The sequence below is a fragment of the Salmo salar genome, chromosome 03 (genome assembly GCF_965601325.2).
Source record: "Salmo salar chromosome 03, fSalSal1, whole genome shotgun sequence".
Classification (NCBI taxonomy): domain Eukaryota; kingdom Metazoa; phylum Chordata; class Actinopteri; order Salmoniformes; family Salmonidae; genus Salmo; species Salmo salar.
Genome location: NC_138293.1, coordinates 12359202 through 12382992, shown reverse-complemented (window position 1 = coordinate 12382992; position 23791 = coordinate 12359202). Strand labels below are relative to the sequence as shown.

The following is a 23791-nucleotide window of genomic DNA, read 5'->3' as shown; positions in this document are numbered from 1 at the left end:
TTACACGGCTCTGTCAGGAGGAATGGGCCAAAATTCATCCAATTTATTGTGGGAAGCTTGTGGAAGGCTACCCGAAACGTTTAATCCAAGTTAAACAATTTAAAGGCAATGCTACCAAATACTAATTGAGTTTATGTAAACTTCCGACCCACCGGGAATGTGCTGAAATAAATAATTCTCTCTACTATTATTCTGACATTTCACATTCTTACAATAAAGTGGTGATCCTAACTGACCTAAGACAGGGAATTTTTACTAGGATTAAATGTCAGGAATTGTGAAAAAACTGAGTTTAAATGTATTTGTCTAAGGTGTATGTAAACTTCCGACTTCAACAGTATATCCACAGCTTGAATCAACAACAAGAACAGCACTATTCACGAATGGGATACATTCAACTACAGTGAAGTAAACAAACAAAGAAGAGCGAGGATAAGAGTATCAATGACATCAGATCGATGCTTTACCCCATAGTCTACCTTTCTCGTACTTACTCCATCTTTGTCAGGGGAGCCACTGTTCAGAGAGACGAGAGAGGAAAGATCACAATCATCAGACTACTTAGAAAATATGGGCGATAAGGTCAAAAATATGTTTTCAATGACAGCTCAAATAGTTATCGAATAAAAATAAACAAACTTTATTTAGATGTCCCCTCTATTGATGTTCTACATAGAGCAACATACCAAATGCAGGTCTATGGACTTACAACCAAAGTGTCACCAAAGTAAATCCTGCTGTAGCTGCTGGAGAACACTCACGTTAAACTGTCTACAGGAGAACACTCACATTAAACTGTCTACAGGAGAACACTCACATTAAACTGTCTACAGGAGAACATTCACATTAAACTGTCTACAGGAGAACACTCACATTAAACTGTCTACTGGAGAACACTCACATTAAACTGTCTACAGGAGAACACTCACATTAAACTGTCTACAGGAGAACACTTACATTAAACTTTCTACTGGAGAACACTCACATTAAACTGTCTACAGGAGAACACTCACATTAAACTGTCTACAGGAGAACACTCACGTTAAACTGTCTACTGGAGAACACTCACATTAAACTGTCTACAGGAGAACACTCACATTAAACTGTCTACAGGAGAACACTTACATTAAACTGTCTACAGGAGAACACTCATATTAAACTGTCTACTGGAGAACACTCACGTTAAACTGTCTACTGGAGAACACTCACATTAAACTGTCTACAGGAGAACACTCACATTAAACTGTCTACAGGAGAACACTCACATTAAACTGTCTACAGGAGAACACTCACATTAAACTGTCTACAGGAGAACACTCACGTTAAACTGTCTACAGGAGAACACTCACATTAAACTGTCTACAGGAGAACACTTACATTAAACTGTCTACAGGAGAACACTCACATTAAACTGTCTACAGGAGAACACTCACATTAAACTGTCTACTGGAGAACACTCACATTAAACTGTCTACAGGAGAACACTAACATTAAACTGTCTACTGGAGAACACTCACGTTAAACTGTCTACAGGAGAACACTCACGTTAAACTGTCTACTGGAGAACACTCACGTTAAACTGTCTACAGGAGAACACTTACATTAAACTGTCTACTGGAGAACACTCACATTAAACTGTCTACAGGAGAACACTCATATTAAACTGTCTACAGGAGAACACTCACATTAAACTGTCTACTGGAGAACACTCACATTAAACTGTCTACAGGAGAACACTTACATTAAACTGTCTACAGGAGAACACTCACATTAAACTGTCTACTGGAGAACACTCACATTAAACTGTCTACAGGAGAACACTCATATTAAACTGTCTACAGGAGAACACTCACATTAAACGGTCTACAGGAGAACACTCACATTAAACTGTCTACTGGAGAACACTCACATTAAACTGTCTACAGGAGAACACTCACATTAAACTGTCTACTGGAGAACACTCATATTAAACTGTCTACTGGAGAACACTCACATTAAACTGTCTACAGGAGAACACTCACATTAAACTGTCTACTGGAGAACACTCACATTAAACTGTCTACAGGAGAACACTCATAATAAACTGTCTACAGGAGAACACTTACATTAAACTGTCTACTGGAGAACACTCACATTAAACTGTCTACAGGAGAACACTCATAATAAACTGTCTACTGGAGAACACTCACATTAAACTGTCTACTGGAGAACACTCACATTAAACTGTCTACAGGAGAACACTCACATTAAACTGTCTACAGGAGAACACTTACATTAAACTGTCTACTGGAGAACACTCACGTTAAACTGTCTACAGGAGAACACTCACATTAAACTGTCTACTGGAGAACACTCACATTAAACTGTCTACAGGAGAAAACTCATATTAAACTGTCTACAGGAGAACACTCATATTAAACTGTCTACAGGAGAACACTCACATTAAACTGTCTACAGGAGAACACTCACGTTAAACTGTCTACAGGAGAACACTTACATTAAACTGTCTACTGGAGAACACTCACATTAAACTGTCTACAGGAGAAAACTCATATTAAACTGTCTACAGGAGAACACTCATATTAAACTGTCTACAGGAGAACACTCACATTAAACTGTCTACAGGAGAACACTCACATTAAACTGTCTACAGGAGAACACTCACGTTAAACTGTCTACAGGAGAACACTCATATTAAACTGTCTACTGGAGAACACTCATAATAAACTGTCTACAGGAGAACACTCATATTAAACTGTCTACTGGAGAACACTCACATTAAACTGTCTACTGGAGAACACTCACATTAAACTGTCTACAGGAGAACACTCACATTAAACTGTCTACAGGAGAACACTCACATTAAACTGTCTACAGGAGAACACTCACATTAAACTGTCTACAGGAGAACACTCACATTAAACTGTCTACAGGAGAACACTCACGTTAAACTGTCTACAGGAGAACACTCACATTAAACTGTCTACAGGAGAACACTCACATTAAACTGTCTACAGGAGAACACTCATATTAAACTGTCTACTGGAGAACACTCATATTAAACTGTCTACAGGAGAACACTCCTATTAAACTGTCTACAGGAGAACACTCACATTAAACTGTCTACAGGAGAACACTCACATTAAACTGTCTACTGGAGAACACTCACATTAAACTGTCTACAGGAGAACACTCACATTAAACTGTCTACTGGAGAACACTCACGTTAAACTGTCTACAGGAGAACACTCACATTAAACTGTCTACTAGAGAACACTCACATTAAACTGTCTACTGGAGAACACTCACATTAAACTGTCTACTGGAGAACACTCACGTTAAACTGTCTACAGGAGAACACTCACATTAAACTGTCTACTAGAGAACACTCACATTAAACTGTCTACAGGAGAACACTCACATTAAACTGTCTACAGGAGAACACTCACATTAAACTGTATACAGGAGAACACTCATAATAAACTGTCTACAGGAGATCACTCACATTAAACTGTCTACTGGAGAACATTCACATTAAACTGTCTACAGGAGAACACTCACATTAAACTGTCTACAGGAGAACACTCACATTAAACTGTCTACTGGAGAACACTCACATTAAACTGTCTACAGGAGAACACTCATAATAAACTGTCTACAGGAGAACACTCACATTAAACTGTCTACAGGAGAACACTCACATTAAACTGTCTACTGGAGAACACTCACATTAAACTGTCTACAGGAGAACACTCACATTAAACTGTCTACAGGAGAACACTCACATTAAACTGTCTACTGGAGAACACTCACAATAAACTGTCTACAGGAGAACACTCACATTAAACTGTCTACAGGAGAACACTCACATTAAACTGTCTACTGGAGAACACTCACATTAAACTGTCTACAGGAGAACACTCACAATAAACTGTCTGCAGGAGAACACTCACATTAAACTGTCTACAGGAGAACACTCATAATAAACTGTCTACAGGAGAACACTCACATTAAACTGTCTACAGGAGAACACTCACGTTAAACTGTCTACAGGAGAACACTCATATTAAACTGTCTACAGGAGAACACTCACGTTAAACTGTCTACAGGAGAACACTCATATTAAACTGTCTACTGGAGAACACTCATAATAAACTGTCTACAGGAGAACACTCATATTAAACTGTCTACTGGAGAACACTCACATTAAACTGTCTACTGGAGAACACTCACATTAAACTGTCTACAGGAGAACACTCACATTAAACTGTCTACAGGAGAACACTCATAATAAACTGTCTACAGGAGAAGACTCACATTAAACTGTCTACAGGAGAACACTCACATTAAACTGTCTACAGGAGAACACTCACATTAAACTGTCTACAGGAGAACACTCACGTTAAACTGTCTAAAGGAGAACACTCATATTAAACTGTCTACTGGAGAACACTCACATTAAACTGTCTACAGGAGAACGCTCATAATAAACTGTCTACAGGAGAACACTCATAATAAACTGTCTACAGGAGAACACTCACATTAAACTGTCTACTAGAGAACACTCACATTAAACTGTCTACTGGAGAACACTCATAATAAACTGTCTACAGGAGAACACTCACATTAAACTGTCTACTAGAGAACACTCACATTAAACTGTCTACTGGAGAACACTCACATTAAACTGTCTACTAGAGAACACTCACATTAAACTGTCTACAGGAGAACACTCATAATAAACTGTCTACAGGAGAACACTCACATTAAACTGTCTACTAGAGAACACTCACATTAAACTGTCTACTGGAGAACACTCACATTAAACTGTCTACTGGAGAACACTCACGTTAAACTGTCTACAGGAGAACACTCATAATAAACTGTCTACAGGAGAACACGCACATTAAACTGTCTACAGGAGAACACTCATATTAAACTGTCTACAGGAGAACACTCATAATAAACTGTCTACAGGAGAACACTCACATTAAACTGTCTACAGGAGAACACTCACATTAAACTGTCTACAGGAGAACACTCATATTAAACTGTCTACAGGAGAACACTCACATTAAACTGTCTACTGGAGAACACTCACATTAAACTGTCTACAGGAGAACACTTACATTAAACTGTCTACAGGAGAACACTCACATTAAACTGTCTACTGGAGAACACTCACATTAAACTGTCTACAGGAGAACACTCATATTAAACTGTCTACAGGAGAACACTCACATTAAACGGTCTACAGGAGAACACTCACATTAAACTGTCTACTGGAGAACACTCACATTAAACTGTCTACAGGAGAACACTCACATTAAACTGTCTACTGGAGAACACTCATATTAAACTGTCTACTGGAGAACACTCACATTAAACTGTCTACAGGAGAACACTCACATTAAACTGTCTACTGGAGAACACTCACATTAAACTGTCTACAGGAGAACACTCATAATAAACTGTCTACAGGAGAACACTTACATTAAACTGTCTACTGGAGAACACTCACATTAAACTGTCTACAGGAGAACACTCATAATAAACTGTCTACTGGAGAACACTCACATTAAACTGTCTACTGGAGAACACTCACATTAAACTGTCTACAGGAGAACACTCACATTAAACTGTCTACAGGAGAACACTTACATTAAACTGTCTACTGGAGAACACTCACGTTAAACTGTCTACAGGAGAACACTCACATTAAACTGTCTACTGGAGAACACTCACATTAAACTGTCTACAGGAGAAAACTCATATTAAACTGTCTACAGGAGAACACTCATATTAAACTGTCTACAGGAGAACACTCACATTAAACTGTCTACAGGAGAACACTCACGTTAAACTGTCTACAGGAGAACACTTACATTAAACTGTCTACTGGAGAACACTCACATTAAACTGTCTACAGAAGAAAACTCATATTAAACTGTCTACAGGAGAACACTCATATTAAACTGTCTACAGGAGAACACTCACATTAAACTGTCTACAGGAGAACACTCACATTAAACTGTCTACAGGAGAACACTCACGTTAAACTGTCTACAGGAGAACACTCATATTAAACTGTCTACTGGAGAACACTCATAATAAACTGTCTACAGGAGAACACTCATATTAAACTGTCTACTGGAGAACACTCACATTAAACTGTCTACTGGAGAACACTCACATTAAACTGTCTACAGGAGAACACTCACATTAAACTGTCTACAGGAGAACACTCACATTAAACTGTCTACAGGAGAACACTCACATTAAACTGTCTACAGGAGAACACTCACATTAAACTGTCTACAGGAGAACACTCACGTTAAACTGTCTACAGGAGAACACTCACATTAAACTGTCTACAGGAGAACACTCACATTAAACTGTCTACAGGAGAACACTCATATTAAACTGTCTACTGGAGAACACTCATATTAAACTGTCTACAGGAGAACACTCCTATTAAACTGTCTACAGGAGAACACTCACATTAAACTGTCTACAGGAGAACACTCACATTAAACTGTCTACTGGAGAACACTCACATTAAACTGTCTACAGGAGAACACTCACATTAAACTGTCTACTGGAGAACACTCACGTTAAACTGTCTACAGGAGAACACTCACATTAAACTGTCTACTAGAGAACACTCACATTAAACTGTCTACTGGAGAACACTCACATTAAACTGTCTACTGGAGAACACTCACGTTAAACTGTCTACAGGAGAACACTCACATTAAACTGTCTACTAGAGAACACTCACATTAAACTGTCTACAGGAGAACACTCACATTAAACTGTCTACAGGAGAACACTCACATTAAACTGTCTACAGGAGAACACTCATAATAAACTGTCTACAGGAGATCACTCACATTAAACTGTCTACTGGAGAACACTCACATTAAACTGTCTACAGGAGAACACTCACATTAAACTGTCTACAGGAGAACACTCACATTAAACTGTCTACTGGAGAACACTCACATTAAACTGTCTACAGGAGAACACTCACAATAAACTGTCTACAGGAGAACACTCACATTAAACTGTCTACAGGAGAACACTCACATTAAACTGTCTACTGGAGAACACTCACATTAAACTGTCTGCAGGAGAACACTCACATTAAACTGTCTACAGGAGAACACTCATAATAAACTGTCTACAGGAGAACACTCACATTAAACTGTCTACAGGAGAACACTCACGTTAAACTGTCTACAGGAGAACACTCATATTAAACTGTCTACAGGAGAACACTCACGTTAAACTGTCTACAGGAGAACACTCATATTAAACTGTCTACTGGAGAACACTCATAATAAACTGTCTACAGGAGAACACTCATATTAAACTGTCTACTGGAGAACACTCACATTAAACTGTCTACTGGAGAACACTCACATTAAACTGTCTACAGGAGAACACTCACATTAAACTGTCTACAGGAGAACACTCATAATAAACTGTCTACAGGAGAAGACTCACATTAAACTGTCTACAGGAGAACACTCACATTAAACTGTCTACAGGAGAACACTCACATTAAACTGTCTACAGGAGAACACTCACGTTAAACTGTCTACAGGAGAACACTCATATTAAACTGTCTACTGGAGAACACTCACATTAAACTGTCTACAGGAGAACGCTCATAATAAACTGTCTACAGGAGAACACTCATAATAAACTGTCTACAGGAGAACACTCACATTAAACTGTCTACTAGAGAACACTCACATTAAACTGTCTACTGGAGAACACTCATAATAAACTGTCTACAGGAGAACACTCACATTAAACTGTCTACTAGAGAACACTCACATTAAACTGTCTACTGGAGAACACTCACATTAAACTGTCTACTAGAGAACACTCACATTAAACTGTCTACAGGAGAACACTCATAATAAACTGTCTACAGGAGAACACTCACATTAAACTGTCTACTAGAGAACACTCACATTAAACTGTCTACTGGAGAACACTCACATTAAACTGTCTACTGGAGAACACTCACGTTAAACTGTCTACAGGAGAACACTCATAATAAACTGTCTACAGGAGAACACGCACATTAAACTGTCTACAGGAGAACACTCATATTAAACTGTCTACAGGAGAACACTCATAATAAACTGTCTACAGGAGAACACTCACATTAAACTGTCTACAGGAGAACACTCACATTAAACTGTCTACAGGAGAACACTCATAATAAACTGTCTACAGGAGAACACTCACATTAAACTGTCTACAGGAGAACACTCACATTAAACTGTCTACTAGAGAACACTCATAATAAACTGTCTACAGGAGAACACTCACATTAAACTGTCTACAGGAGAACACTCACATTAAACTGTCTACAGGAGAACACTCATAATAAACTGTCTACAGGAGAACACTCACATTAAACTGTCTACAGGAGAACACTCACATTAAACTGTCTACTAGAGAACACTCACATTAAACTGTCTACTAGAGAACACTCACATTAAACTGTCTACTAGAGAACACTCACATTAAACTGTCTACTAGAGAACACTCACATTAAACTGTCTACAGGAGAACACTCACATTAAACTGTCTACTAGAGAACACTCACATTAAACTGTCTACTAGAGAACACTCATAATAAACTGTCTACAGGAGAACACTCATAATAAACTGTCTACAGGAGAACACTCACATTAAACTGTCTACAGGAGAACACTCATAATAAACTGTCTACAGGAGAACACTCACATTAAACTGTCTACTAGAGAACACTCACGTGGAGTCTGTGTCCTTCTCTTTCTTTCGTAACCCAAAGGCCTTCCTGGTGCGTTTCTTCAGTCCTAAAAGAGAAGGAATGAAGGGTAGCAGGAGAGAAAGTGAGTTGGCGAGAGTAGGCTAATTAAGTGCTGTAAAACATTAGTTACATTTGAGTTGATTTAACTAATGTTTTACAGTGGAGGGGGTGGGGGGTAAATTTGAGGCAGAATTATGCATTTTAGGGGACCAAAAGTATTGGGACAAATTCACTTATACACTGAGTATGACCAAACATTAAGAACACCTTCCTCATATTGAGTTGCATAAATCTATTGTGTCATTTTGGAGTCACTTTTAGTGTTAATAACAATAGAATATGTTTTTAAACACTTCTACGTTTATGTGGATGCTAGCATGATTACGGATAATCCTGAATGAACCGTGAATAATGATGATTAAGAAAGTTACAGACACACAAATATCATACCCCCAAGACATTCTAACCTCTCATCATTAAAATAACAGGGGGTTCTCTATTCTATTCTTATTTACAATAAAAGTGACTCCAAAAGGACACAATACATTATTTACCATTACCAATCAGACACAAGCTTGATGTAGTCATTGCGTGCTATAAATATGGGACCAAATACCTCATTTTTACTATTTTAAGTGAATTTGTTCCAATACTTTTGGTCCCCTAAAATTGGGGGGGACTATGTACAAAAAGTTCTGTAATTTCTAAGCTGTTGATGAAAATTCCCTAAAATGAAAGCTGACAGTTTGCACTTTAACCTCATAGTCATTGTTTCATTTCAAACCTAAAGTGCTGGAGTACAGATCCAAAACAACAACAGAATGTGTCACTGTCCCAATACTTTTGGAGCTCACTCTATTAGCGAATTTGACCAAATACTTATGACTTCTTTAAATGTGGGGACTAGATACATAAAGTGCTTTCATTTGTAAATGGTAAAACAGATATGTATGAAACTACCCTGAAATGAAATGTGACATTCTGGATTGTCGCCTCATATGAAACATTTGAGCTCAAATCCAAAATGGTGGAGTATAGCGCCGTGCTTTACAATTTTAGCATCACTGTCCAAATACATTCGGAAGGGAGTGTTGTACAACAAACCATGTCAGACGTAATCATTACAAAGTTGTATAAAATGAATTACTAAGGAGGAAGATTCAATTGCAGTCAATACATTTTAAAGGTAGGATTTTTTTAATTGTATTTTTATTTAACCTTTATTTAACCAGGTAGGCCAGTTGAGAACAAGTTCTCATTTACAACTACGACCTGGCCAAGATAAAGCAAAGCAGTGAGACACAAACAACCACACAGAGTTACACATGGAATAAACAAACATACAGTCAATAACACAATAGAAAAGTCAATATACAGTTTGTGGAAATGAGGTAAGATTAGGGAGGTAAGGCAATAAATAGGCCGCAGTGGCGAAGTAATTACAATTTAGCAATTAAACACTGGAGTGATAGATGTGAAGAAGATGAATGTGCAAGTAGAGATACTGGGGTGCAAAGGAGAAGAAAAAAAAAACTATATGGGGATGAGATAGTTGGATGGGCTATTTACAGATGGGCTATGTACAGGTGCAATGATCTGTAAGCTGCTCTGACAGCTGATGCTTAAAGTTAGTGAGGGAGATATGAGTCTCCAGCTTCAGTGATTTTTGCAATTCGATCCAGTCATTGGCAGCAGAGAACTGGAAGGAAAGGCGGCCAAAGGGGGAATTGGCTTTGGGGTTTGCTGAGTAGAGTGTTGGAGGCTATTTTGTAAATGACATCGCCGAAGTCAAGGATCAAGGATAGTCAGTTTTACGAGGGTATGTTCGGCAGCATGAGTGAAGGATGCTTTGTTGCGAAATAGGAAGCCGATTCTAGATTTAATTTTGGATTGGAGATGCTTAATAATGTGAGTCTGGAAGGAGAGTTTACAGTCTAACCAGACACCTAGGTATTTGTAATTGTCCACGTATTCTAAGTCAGAACCGTCCAGAGTAGTGATACTGGAGTTGTATGACATTGAAGCTCGTCTGGAGGTTAGTTAACACAGTGTCCAAAGAAGGGCCAGAAGTATACAGAATGGTGTTGTCTGCGTAGAGGTGGATCAGAGAATTACCAGCAGCAGAGCGACATCATTGACGTACACAGAGAAAAGAGTCGGCCCAAGAATTGAACCCTGTGGCACCCCCATAGAGACTGCCAGAGGTCCGGACAACAGGTCCTCTGATTTGACACACTGAACTCTGTCTGAGAAGTAGTTGGTGAACCAGGCGAGGCAGTCATTTGAGAAACCAAGGCTATTGAGTCTGCCGATAAGAATGTGGTGATTGACAGAGTCGAAAGCCTTGGCCAGGTTGATGAATACGGCTGCACAGTAATGTCTCTTATCGATGGTGGTTATTATATCGTTTAGGACCTTGAGCGTGGCTGAGGTGCACCCATGACCGGCTCTGAAACCAGATTGCATAGCGGAGAAGGTACGGTGGGATTCTAAATGGTCTGTGATCTATTTGTTAACCTGGTTTTCGAAGACCTTAGAAAGGCAGGGTAGGATAGATATAGGTCTGTAACAGTTTGGGTCTAGAGTGTCTCCCCCTTTGAAGAGGGGGATGACCACGGCAGCTTTCCAATCTTTGGGGATCTCAGATGATACGAAAGAGAGGTTGAACAGGCTAGTAATAGGGGTTGCAACCATTTCGGCAGATCATTTTAGAACGAGAGGGTCCAGATTGTCTAGCCTAGCTGATTTGTAGGGGTCCAGATTTTGCAGCTCTTTCAGAACATCAGCTATCTGGATTTAGGTGAAGGAGAAATGGGGCAGGCTTGGGCAAGTTGCTGTGGGGGGTGCAGAGCTGTTGACCAGGGTAGGGGTAGCCAGGTAGAAAGCATTGCCAGTTGTAGAAAAATGCTTCTTGAAATTCTCAATTCTGGTGGATTTATCGGTGGTGACAGTGTTTCCTAGCCTCAGTGCAGTGGGCAGCTGGGAGGAGGTGCTCTTATTCTCCATGGACTTAACCTGTTGGGTCTAGGGGGCAGCATTTGCACGTCTGGATAAAAAAAATGTACCCGATTTAATCTGGTTACTAATCCTACCCAGTAACTAGAATATGCATATACTTATTATATATGGATAGAAAACACTCTAAAGTTTCCAAAACTGTTTGAATGGTGTCTGTGAGTATAACAGAACTCATTTGGCAGGCAAAACCCTGAGACATTTTCTGACAGGAAGTGGATACCTGATGTGTTGTATTGACTTTAAACCTATCCCATTGAAAAACACAGGGGTTTAGGAATATTTTGGCACTTCCTATTGCTTCCACTAGATGTCACCAGCCTTTACAAAGTGTTTTGAGTCTTCTGGAGGGAGATCTGACCGAACAAGAGCCATGGAACGTTGATGTCCCATTAGACACCTGGCGCGCTAGTTCATGTTGGGTACCCTCGTTCCAATACGTTATAAAAGAGTATGCATTCGTCCACCTTGAATATTATTCATGTTCTGGTTAAAAAAGGCCCTAATGATTTATGCTATACAACGTTTGACATGTTTGAACGAACGGAAATATATTTTTTCCCCTCGTTCATGACGAGAAGTCCGGCTGGCTTACATCATGTGCTAACGAGACGGAGATTTTTGGACATAAATGATGAGCTTTTTTGAACAAAACTACATTCGTTATGGACCTGTGATACCTGGAAGTGACATCTGATGAAGAGAATCAAAGGTAATGGATTATTTACATAGTATTTTCGATTTTAGATCTCCCCAACATGACGTCTAGTCTGTATCGCAACGCGTATTTTTCTGGGCGCAGTGCTCAGATTATTGCAAAGTGTGATTTCCCAGTAAGGTTATTTTTAAATCTGGCAAGTTGATTGCGTTCAAGAGATGTAAATCTATAATTCTTTAAATGACAATATAATATTTTACCAATGTTTTCTAATTTTAATTATTTAATTTGTTACGCTGACTTGACTGCCGGTTATTGGAGGGAAACGATTTCCTCAACATCAATGCCATAGTAAAACGCTGTTTTTGGATATAAATATGAACTTGATAGAACTAAAAATGCATGCATTGTCTAACATAATGTCCTAGGAGTGTCATCTGATGGAGATTGTAAAAGGTTAGTGCATCATTTTAGCTGGTTTTATGGTTTTGGTGACCCTGTCTTTGACTTGACAAAACATTACACACAACTCTTGTAAATGTACTGTCCTAACATACTCTAAATTTATGCTTTCGCCGTAAAACCTTTTTGAAATCGTAAAACGTGGTTAGATTAAGGAGATGTTTATCTTTCAAATGGTGTAAAATAGTTGTATATTTGAAAAATTTGAATTTTGACATTTATTTGGATTCAAATTTGCCGCTCTTGAAATGCACCTGCTGTTGATGGAGTGCACCACGGGTGGCACGCTAGCGTCCCACCTAGCCCCAAGAGGTTAACAGTGTCCCAGAACTTTTTGGAGTTTGTGCTACAGGATGCAAATTTCTGTTTGAAAATGCTAGCCTTTGCTTTCCTAACTGCCTGTGTATATTGGTTCCTAACCTCCCTGAAAAGTTGCACATCGCAGGGGCTATTCGATGCTAATGCAGAATGCCACAGGATGTTTTTGTGCTGGTCGAGGGCAGTCAGGTCTGGGGTGAACCAAGGGCTATATCTGTTCCTGGTTCTACATTTTTTGAATGGGGCATGCTTATTTAAGATGGTGAGGAAAGCACTTATAAAGAATAACCAGGCATCCTCTACTGACGGAATGAGGTCAATATCCTTCCAGGTCGATTAGAAAGGCCTGCTCGCTGAAGTGTTTTAGGGAGCGTTTAACAGTGATGAGGGGTGGTCATTTGACCGCGGACCCATTACGGACGCAGGCAATGAGGCAGTGATCGCTGAGATCCTGTTTGAAGACAGCAGAGGTGTATTTAGAGGGCAGGTTGGTCAGGATGATATATATGAGGGTGTGGGACACGGGAACACAATCACCACATTTGTACAACCAAAGACAAAATGGAATGGAAAGAAAAGCCAGTAGAGATCAATGGAAACACCCCATTGAGCCAGTGCTGTGGGGGAATCTAGCTATTCTGTGCCAAAACGGAGGCCAAGCCCCCTCCAGGGTTGGCAGTTGGCATCATACAGTGTTGTAATCAAAGTGGAAAAACCAACACCCTGATACAGTTTAATGTGTGGACACAGCCACAGCCCAGAACTCAGGGCATATGTCCCCCAGAGGGCACCCATGTTGGGTACAGTCCTGTTTGAGGTGACTTTGGAGCACAGGTGGACAAACCTAGTACTGGGGACCCATAGGGTGGGCTGGAGACCAATCGGGTTGTCTGGGGACCTCTAGGTTGGGCTGGGGACCTATAGGTTGGGCTGGAGACCCATAGGGTGGGCTGGGGACCCATAGGGTGGGCTGGGGACCCATAGGGTGGGCTGGGGCCCCATAGGGTGGGCTGGGGACCCATAGGGTGGGCTGGGGACCCATAGGGTGGGCTGGGGACCCATAGGGTGGGCTGGGGACCCATAGGGTGGGCTGGGGACCCATTGGGCGTGTGTGGATGTGCAGTCTGTTATTCCAGCCCAGTAATACTGTGAAAGTGACCTTTCACTGTGGTCACTCTCCAGGATATTTTTCTCTTGCCTCCAGTACCCATGCTCTACCCTCTTGATTACAGTGGATGTGAGATTATTTATGGCATGCATGCCCAATGCAGACATGTGATGGGATTAGTATTGGCCTCGTGGGCATGTTCAATGCACTTGTACATGTGGCTTGTCATTTCAATACTGAAACAGGATTAGCAAATCCTCCCACATTGTTTACATTTGGTTGAGATGTTTTCTCCACTTGAAATGACACTATTAAAAATAGGAAAAGCACTAATACGTCTGAGATAACTTGTGTGTGTGTGTGTGTGAATCACTTGCTAATAACGTGAAAGAAAACAAAAGGCTGATACTGGATCAGTCTGTGGGTTTTTCCTTTTCATTAGACAATTAATGACACTAACCATGTTGAAGGATACCAGATTTCCTTCTACAGATACACTACAGTACTTTACATGCCATCATGAAATGTATTAGTACAAGCCCTACCCTGGCGGACTAAACTCCACTTTCATCATAAACTTCCTTCACCATGGAGTGTAGTTTAGTTTACTACCCTTGTAATGAAGGTAGGCCTTATTAAGGATGACATGCACAGGAGACAGACGGTATTAGCAAATATCACTATCATGAGGCTGTGCAGAAAGGAATTGAAGGTTATTTTGATTTCATTTCTAAAATACATGTTGCTTGAAAGTTATGTATAGGCCCCGTGTGGCTCAGTTGGTAGAGCGTGGTGCGTGCAACGCCAGGGTTATGGGTTTGATTCCCGACCTGTATGAAAGATAAAAAAGCACTCTACTGTAAGTCGCTCTGAATAAGAGCGTCTGCTAAATGACAAAAACGTCAATGCATCATCCTGGTGTAATTAATGTGCAGTGCAACATGATTTTTTACATTTTAGTCATATAGCAGACGCTCTTATCGATTTAGCAGACGCTCTTTTGTACTGGCCCCCCGTGGGAATCGAACCCACAACCCTGGCATTGCACACACCATGCTGGCATTGCAAACACCATGCTCTACAAACTGAGCCACAAGGTGTCAACGCTAGTATTTGTATTATAGTCTAGCTTTACTAGATATAAACAAGCCACTAGCTAGGTCTTGTAATGTGAGGTTCATAATGCATTCCTAGCACAAGCTAGAGGTTCATTAAAATGACAGTATGTTTCTTAATTGAAACTAAGTGGGCAATACACCTGGGTAAAATATAATTGCCTCTTGGAGGAAGCAGTAGAAGAGCTAGGAGAGACAGATTGGTGAGGGGGGAAAGGTTAATAGCAGGGTAATTACTGCTGCTAGCTAACTTTGAATGTAAACAATGTGGCCATCAAACACTGGATTCGTATGGCAGTTGCATTTAGTTTAGTTATATTGTTGGCTGTTGTGAGAGAAATGTATCTATCTAGCTGGTTAACAAGGTAAGTTGATCTTTCTCTACCTTCACATCACGCTAACTCTGTGGTTATTTGATGTGCTAGCCAAATGTAGCTAACACCAGCAGAGGAAACAGGAATAATAAACAGGAAATAAACGTTGTCTGGTGATTTTGTTTAGTGGATCAGGTAGCAACAAGGCAATGTGTGTATGTAACTCGTTTGTTACATTTTTTGGTTGGATCAAGAAAGAGGAACTTGTCATTTTGTGCCAACTAACTAGCTATATAGTAATTATGGTGCGCTGCAGCCCCGGATGTTTACTGGGGAACCTCTTGGGGTGAATTTTATTCAGCTGTTTTGATATTTTAGTTTACGCCAAGCACAACGAGCAGACAAAAACAGCCTTGGTGGGACGCATCTCAATAGTCTCCCATGGCTTCCTCTCTTTGTCTCTTTTCCTTCATTTGCACTGATGTGAAAGAGCTGGACAGTGACAAATGCAGAGGGTACTTATTGAGGATGAACCTACTTTAGACTATTGAGATGCACCCAGTTTTTCCCTTTCGCTCTCCACTCCAAACTCTTTAATGGACGACTTAATGAAACATTGTACACTAACACTGCACTGAATAGCAGTCAACTGGCCTCAGAGAAACTCTAGGCAGAGCCCTCCCCCTCTCTACTAGAGATAGTATCTCACAGCCATGAGCCCTCCCTCTCTCTACTAGAGATAGTATCTCACAGCCATGAGCCCTCCCCCTCTCTACTAGAGATAGTATCTCACAGCCATGAGCCCTCCCTCTCTCTACTAGAGATAGTATCTCACAGCCATGAGCCCTCCCTCTGTCTACTAGAGATAGTATCTCACAGCCATGAGCCCTCCCCCTCTCTACTAGAGATAGTATCTCACAGCCATGAGCCCTCCCTCTCTCTACTAGAGATAGTATCTCACAGCCATGAGCCCTCCCTCTCTCTACTAGAGATAGTATCTCACAGCCATGAGCCCTCCCTCTCTCTACTAGAGATAGTATCTCACAGCCATGAGCCCTCCCTCTCTCTACTAGAGATAGTATCTCACAGCCATGAGCCCTCCCTCTCTCTACTAGAGATAGTATCTCACAGCCATGAGCCCTCCCCCTCTCTACTAGAGATAGTATCTCACAGCCATGAGCCCTCCCTCTGTCTACTAGAGATAGTATCTCACAGCCATGAGCCCTCCCCCTCTCTACTAGAGATAGTATCTCACAGCCATGAGCCCTCCCCCTCTCTACTAGAGATAGTATCTCACAGCCATGAGCCCTCCCTCTCTCTACTAGAGATAGTATCTCACAGCCATGAGCCCTCCCTCTCTCTACTAGAGATAGTATCTCACAGCCATGAGCCCTCCCCCTCTCTACTAGAGATAGTATCTCACAGCCATGAGCCCTCCCCCTCTCTACTAGAGATAGTATCTCACAGACATGAGCCCTCCCTCTGTCTACTAGAGATAGTATCTCACAGCCATGAGCCCTCCCTCTCTCTACTAGAGATAGTATCTCACAGCCATGAGCCCTCCCCCTCTCTACTAGAGATAGTATCTCACAGCCATGAGCCCTCCCCCTCTCTACTAGAGATAGTATCTCACAGCCATGAGCCCTCCCTCTGTCTACTAGAGATAGTATCTCACAGCCATGAGCCCTCCCCCTCTCTACTAGAGAAGTATCTCACAGCCATGAGCCCTCCCCCTCTCTACTAGAGATAGTATCTCACAGCCATGAGCCCTCCCTCTCTCTACTAGAGATAGTATCTCACAGCCATGAGCCCTCCCTCTGTCTACTAGAGATAGTATCTCACAGCCATGAGCCCTCCCTCTGTCTACTAGAGATAGTATCTCACAGCCATGAGCCCTCCCTCTCTCTACTAGAGATAGTATCTCACAGCCATGAGCCCTCCCTCTGTCTACTAGAGATAGTATCTCACAGCCATGAGCCCTCCCCCTCTCTACTAGAGATAGTATCTCACAGCCATGAGCCCTCCCTCTGTCTACTAGAGATAGTATCTCACAGCCTATGAGCCCTCCCTCTCTCTACTAGGGATAGTATCTCACAGCCATGAGCCCTCCCTCTGTCTACTAGAGATAGTATCTCACAGCCATGAGCCCTCCCTCTGTCTACTAGAGATAGTATCTCACAGCCATGAGCCCTCCCCCTCTCTACTAGAGATAGTATCTCACAGCCATGAGCCCTCCATCTCTCTACTAGAGATAGTATCTCACAGCCATGAGCCCTCCCTCTGTCTACTAGAGATAGTATCTCACAGCCATGAGCCCTCCCTCTCTCTACTAGAGATAGTATCTCACAGCCATGAGCCCTCCCTCTCTCTACTAGAGATAGTATCTCACAGCCATGAGCCCTCCCTCTCTCTACTAGAGATAGTATCTCACAGCCATGAGCCCTCCCTCTCTCTACTAGAGATAGTATCTCACAGCCATGAGCCCTCCCTCTCTCTACTAGAGATAGTATCTCACAGCCATGAGCCCTCCCTCTGTCTACTAGAGATAGTATCTCACAGCCATGAGCCCTCCCTCTCTCTACTAGAGATAGTATCTCACAGCCATGAGCCCTCCCTCTCTCTACTAGAGATAGTATCTCACAGCCATGAGCCCTCCCTCTCTCTACTAGAGATAGTATCTCACAGCCATGAGCCCTCCCTCTGTCTACTAGAGATAGTATCTCACAGCCATGAGCCCTCCCTCTCTCTACTAGAGATAGTATCTCACAGCCATGAGCCCTCCCCCTCTCTATTATAGATAGTATCTCACAGCTATGAGCCCTCCCTCTCTCTACTAGAGATAGTATCTCACAGCCATGAGCCCTCCCTCTGTCTACTAGGGATAGTATCTCACAGCCATGAGCCCTCCCTCTGTCTACTAGAGATAGTATCTCACAGCCATGAGCCCTCCCTCTGTCTACTAGAGATAGTATCTCACAGCCATGAGCCCTCCCTCTGTCTACTAGAGATAGTATCTCACAGCCATGAGCCCTCCCTCTCTCTACTAGAGATAGTATCTCACAGCCATGAGCCCTCCCTCTGTCTACTAGAGATAGTATCTCACAGCCATGAGCCCTCCCTCTCTCTGCTAGAGATAGTATCTCACAGCCATGAGCCCTCCCTCTGTCTACTAGAGATAGTATCTCACAGCCATGAGCCCTCCCTCTGTCTACTAGAGATAGTATCTCACAGCCATGAGCCCTCCCTCTGTCTACTAGAGATAGTATCTCACAGCCATGAGCCCTCCCTCTCTCTACTAGAGATAGTATCTCACAGCCATGAGCCCTCCCTCTGTCTACTAGAGATAGTATCTCACAGCCATGAGCCCTCCCTCTGTCTACTAGAGATAGTATCTCACAGCCATGAGCCCTCCCTCTCTCTACTAGAGATAGTATCTCACAGCCATCTCTATTTCTGTCCATTGTGCCTATCTGTTACCTAAGACCTTGCACATGGGCACTGAGGCTTACACTACCATAGCTCTCATTGATGAATGGCAAGAAAGCCTCAAATCTCAATTGTATTAGAGCCTAGGAGCTGCCAGCTTGGCATGCAAGTCTACAAATGGTTCAGTCGTCACTGACATGTCATGTTATCGATGGCATGCTTCACAAATAATATTTGTCAATGAAGCCTTTTACACTCCTTGGCCATTCATTCAGCAGGCCTAAGAAACCTGCAAGTCAGCCATGTTAGACCATGGATGTGTTTTGTTAGCAATGCCTACCATCTTGACATTATGTCTGATCTGAAAGAGATGTATTAGCATTAGTTGATGGTGAATGAATGCAACTCTATTGTTCAATATCTATGATTTATTATCATTACCATGATAGCTTGGGTTATAGAAATGTAACAAATGGAGAATAGACCAACCAATGTCACAATGAAAACACTAATTAAAATGTTTTAGGTGCCTCCCGAGTGGTGCAGTGGTCTAAGGCACTGCATCGCAGTACTAGCTGTGCCACTAGAGATCCTGGTTTTGAGTCCAGGCTCTGTTGCAGCCGGGCCGCGACCCGGAGACCCATGGGGCAGTGCACAATTGGCCCAGCGTCGTCCGGGTTAGGGGAGCGTTTGGCCAGCAGGGATGTCCTTGTCCCGTCGCGCTCTAGCGACTCCTGTGGCGGGCCGGGTGTAGTGCACGCTGACACTGTCGCCAGGTGTACGATGTTTCCTCTGACACATTGGTGTGGCTGGCTTAAGCAGGTTAAGCAGGCATTGTGTCAAGAAGCAGTGCGGCTCTCCCGAGTCTGTACGGGAGTTGCAGCGATGAGACAAGACTGTAACTACCAATTGAATACCATGAATTTCGGGAGAATAAATGAATAAATAAATACAAATGGTTTGATAATGTCCTCTTGATATGATGGGTAGGATCATCGGAGAATGAGTAACTGATTCACACATTCTGAAATGAGCTGGCATTATTTCAGCCAACACATTAGACTGGAACAGAACACACTAGAGCTCACAGAATGCATTATTTCAGCCAACACATTAGACTGGAACAGAACACACTAGAGCTCACAGAATGCATTATTTCAGCCAACACATTAGACTGGAACAGAACACACTAGAGCTCACAGAATGCATTATTTCAGCCAACACATTAGACTACAACAGAACACACTAGAGCTCACAGAATGCATTATTTCAGCCAACACATTAGACTAGAACAGAACACACTAGAGCTCACAGAATGCATTATTTCAGCCAACACATTAGACTAGAACAGAACACACTAGAGCTCACAGAATGCATTATTTCAGCCAACACATTAGACTAGAACAGAACACACTAGAGCTCACAGAATGCATTATTTCAGCCAACACATTAGACTAGAACAGAACACACTAGAGCTCACAGAATGCATTATTTCAGCCAACACATTAGACTACAACAGAACACACTAGAGCTCACAGAATTCTAGAACATTTAGTATTGAGACACAATAATGGGAATAACCTTGAGACAAGAATATTGAGTACACACACAACCATCACCAGACACACACACACACACACACACACACACACACACACACACACACACACACACACACACACACACACACACACACACACACACACACACACACACACACACACACACCACACACACAAGAAACCCTGCCGAGACAGACAGCTGTGAAGTGAACATCTATCCTCCCCTTACAAATAACCCCATATGCTAGCCTAAGCAACAAACACACAGATGTGCCAAATAGCTTATTACCAAGCACTAGCACCCAACATACTGCCTTCATACCCACAACAGCTTATTACCAAGCACTAGCACCCAACATACTGCCTTCATACCCACAACAGCTTATTACCAAACACTAGCACCCAACATACTGCCTTCATACCCACAACAGCTTATTACCAAGCACTAGCACCCAACATACTGCCTTCATACCCACAACAGCTTATTACCAAACACTAGCACCCAACATACTGCCTTCATACCCACAACAGTTTATTACCAAACACTAGCACCCAACATACTGCCTTCATACCCACAACAGCTTATTACCAAGCACTAGCACCCAACATACTGCCTTCATACCCACAACAGCTTATTACCAAGCACTAGCACCCAACATACTGCCTTCATACCCACAACAGCTTATTACCAAGCACTAGCACCCAACATACTGCCTTCATACCCACAACAGCTTATTACCAAACACTAGCACCCAACATACTGCCTTCATACCCACAACAGCTTATTACCAAGCACTAGCACCCAACATACTGCCTTCATACCCACAACAGTTTATTACCAAACACTAGCACCCAACATACTGCCTTCATACCCACAACAGCTTATTACCAAGCACTAGCACCCAACATACTGCCTTCGTACCCACAACAGTTTATTACCAAACACTAGCACCCAACATACTGCCTTCATACCCACAACAGCTTATTACCAAACACTAGCACCCAACATACTGCCTTCATACCCACAACAGTTTATTACCAAACACTAGCACCCAACATACTGCCTTCATACCCACAACAGCTTATTACCAAGCACTAGCACCCAACATACTGCCTTCATACCCACAACAGCTTATTACCAAACACTAGCACCCAAGATACTGCCTTCATACCCACAACAGTTTATTACCAAGCACTAGCACCCAACATACTGCCTTCATACCCACAACAGCTTATTACCAAGCACTAGCACCCAACATACTGCCTTTCAGAAGGATATAAGAGGGTAGGAGAAGAGAGGGAGGATGTCGAGGATAAAAAGGAGGATAGGAGGAGGGGATGGGGTGGGGGTACAAATAATTACCTTGCATCATGGTTGCAGATGTTCATTCCTCTGTCCCCCGCCACGGATGGAGGGAGACCGGAGACAGATGGATAGCGAGACAGACGGACGGATGTAGAAATCCGAGATATTCCAAGTGGCTAAAGGATGCCGGGATTGGGCATTGCTAATTCCCGAACGGCTCCCCAGTGAAGCAGCCCGTCGTTTCTCCCTACGGGGGGTGGGGGAGGTATCCAAGCAGGCTGACAGGCAGGGGGAAGTGGAAGAGACAGAGACCCAAGGAAGGTGCAGCGAATCGGGTGAAGGGCCCTGCGCGTTAGGCTCCGGTCGCCCCAACAGCACATACACACCGCATCAGAAGTGGATGCTGAGGAGGAAAGGCAAAGGAGAAAAAAACTGAGAGAGAGAGAGAGAGCGAGAGAGAGGCAGACTTGCTTTGGCAATGTAAACATATGTTTTCCATGCCAATACAGCCCGTTGAATAGAGAGAGAGAGAGCGAGAGAGAGAGAGAGAGAGGCGAGAGAGGGGAGCAAGGGAGGAGGGAGTCGGAAGCTTGCTGATGTCACACCTGAGCAGAGCCAATCCCGGCACTCCGGTAATCATCTGCTTTGTCCTATGGCTTCTGTACCCTGATGCCTTAGCCTTACCAAATAAAGTACAGTATGAAGGTAGGCTAAAACTGCTTCTCCAATAGAAATCCACGATCACACTTCTGGGCGATGTCATGGCGACTTTGTCTTGCTAAGCTCATGCTTATTAACACGTCATCGGGTCTAACAGCCGTCTGGCGCCGAACTGCGCATGTGCAAGAAAAAGGCACTCCTTCGATATTAAGTTGAAAACGTGTCAGTTTGTCACTTTCACGAGGTTGTAGTAATAACGTGTTCCACAACATAAGACATTGGCTCGAATCTAGGTAGAGACCTCTAGATTTCAAGAAAATGAACAACTAAGGAATAATTTTTCACTTCTCTCATTGACTTGTCAAAACCTGGCCTGGTCCGTTTCTCAGGGGTTCCCGGAAGTTTCGTGAAGTTGCGCATCTGGGCTTAGAAACTCTGTGCCCTCAGATTGGTCCGTTAGCAGACACACTGTACTATACACACAATTATAAACTGGGTGGTTCGAGCCCTTGAATGCTGATTGGCTGACAGCCGTGGTATATCAGACCACGGGTATGACAAAACATTTATTTTTGCGTCTCAAATTACGTTTATAATAGCAATTAGGCACCTCAGGCGTTTGTGATATACTGCCAATATACCCTGGTATAATGGCCATATACTACACCTTATTGCTTTATTATTGCGTAATTATAAACTGGGTGGTTCGAGCCCTGAATGCTGATTGGCTGAAAGCCATGGTATATCAGACCAGGGCTATGACAAAACATGTATTTTTTTTCTCTAATTACGTTGGTAACCAGTTTATAATCCAGGCTGTATCAAAACCGGCCGTGATTGGGAGTCCCTTAGTGCGGGGCACAACTGGACCATCATCGTCCGGGTTTGGCCGGTGTAGGCTGCTGTTGTAAGTAAGAATTTGTTATTTTATTTAACCAGGCAAGTCAGTTAAGAACAAATTCTTATTTACAATGACGGCCTTCCGGGGAACAGTGTGTTAACTGCCTTGATCAGGGGCAGAATGACAAAGTT

At 42.3% G+C, this 23791-nt stretch overlaps 1 protein-coding gene across 1 annotated transcript in view; it reads right to left on the bottom strand.

Moving 5' to 3' along the window:
- LOC106598456 (SH3-containing GRB2-like protein 3-interacting protein 1) overlaps positions 1-22642 on the bottom strand; it is a 72572-nt gene extending 49930 nt beyond the window's left edge. Inside the window, exons 1-3 of the mRNA XM_082973266.1 lie at positions 22157-22642; positions 8798-8861; positions 495-516 (exon numbers count right to left, since the gene is read on the bottom strand). Coding sequence (XP_082829392.1) covers positions 495-516; positions 8798-8861; positions 22157-22166 — 96 coding nt within the window. The 5' untranslated portion in view covers positions 22167-22642. The remainder of the gene's footprint in view (positions 1-494; positions 517-8797; positions 8862-22156) is intronic.
- Positions 22643-23791: the final 1149 nt, after the last annotated feature.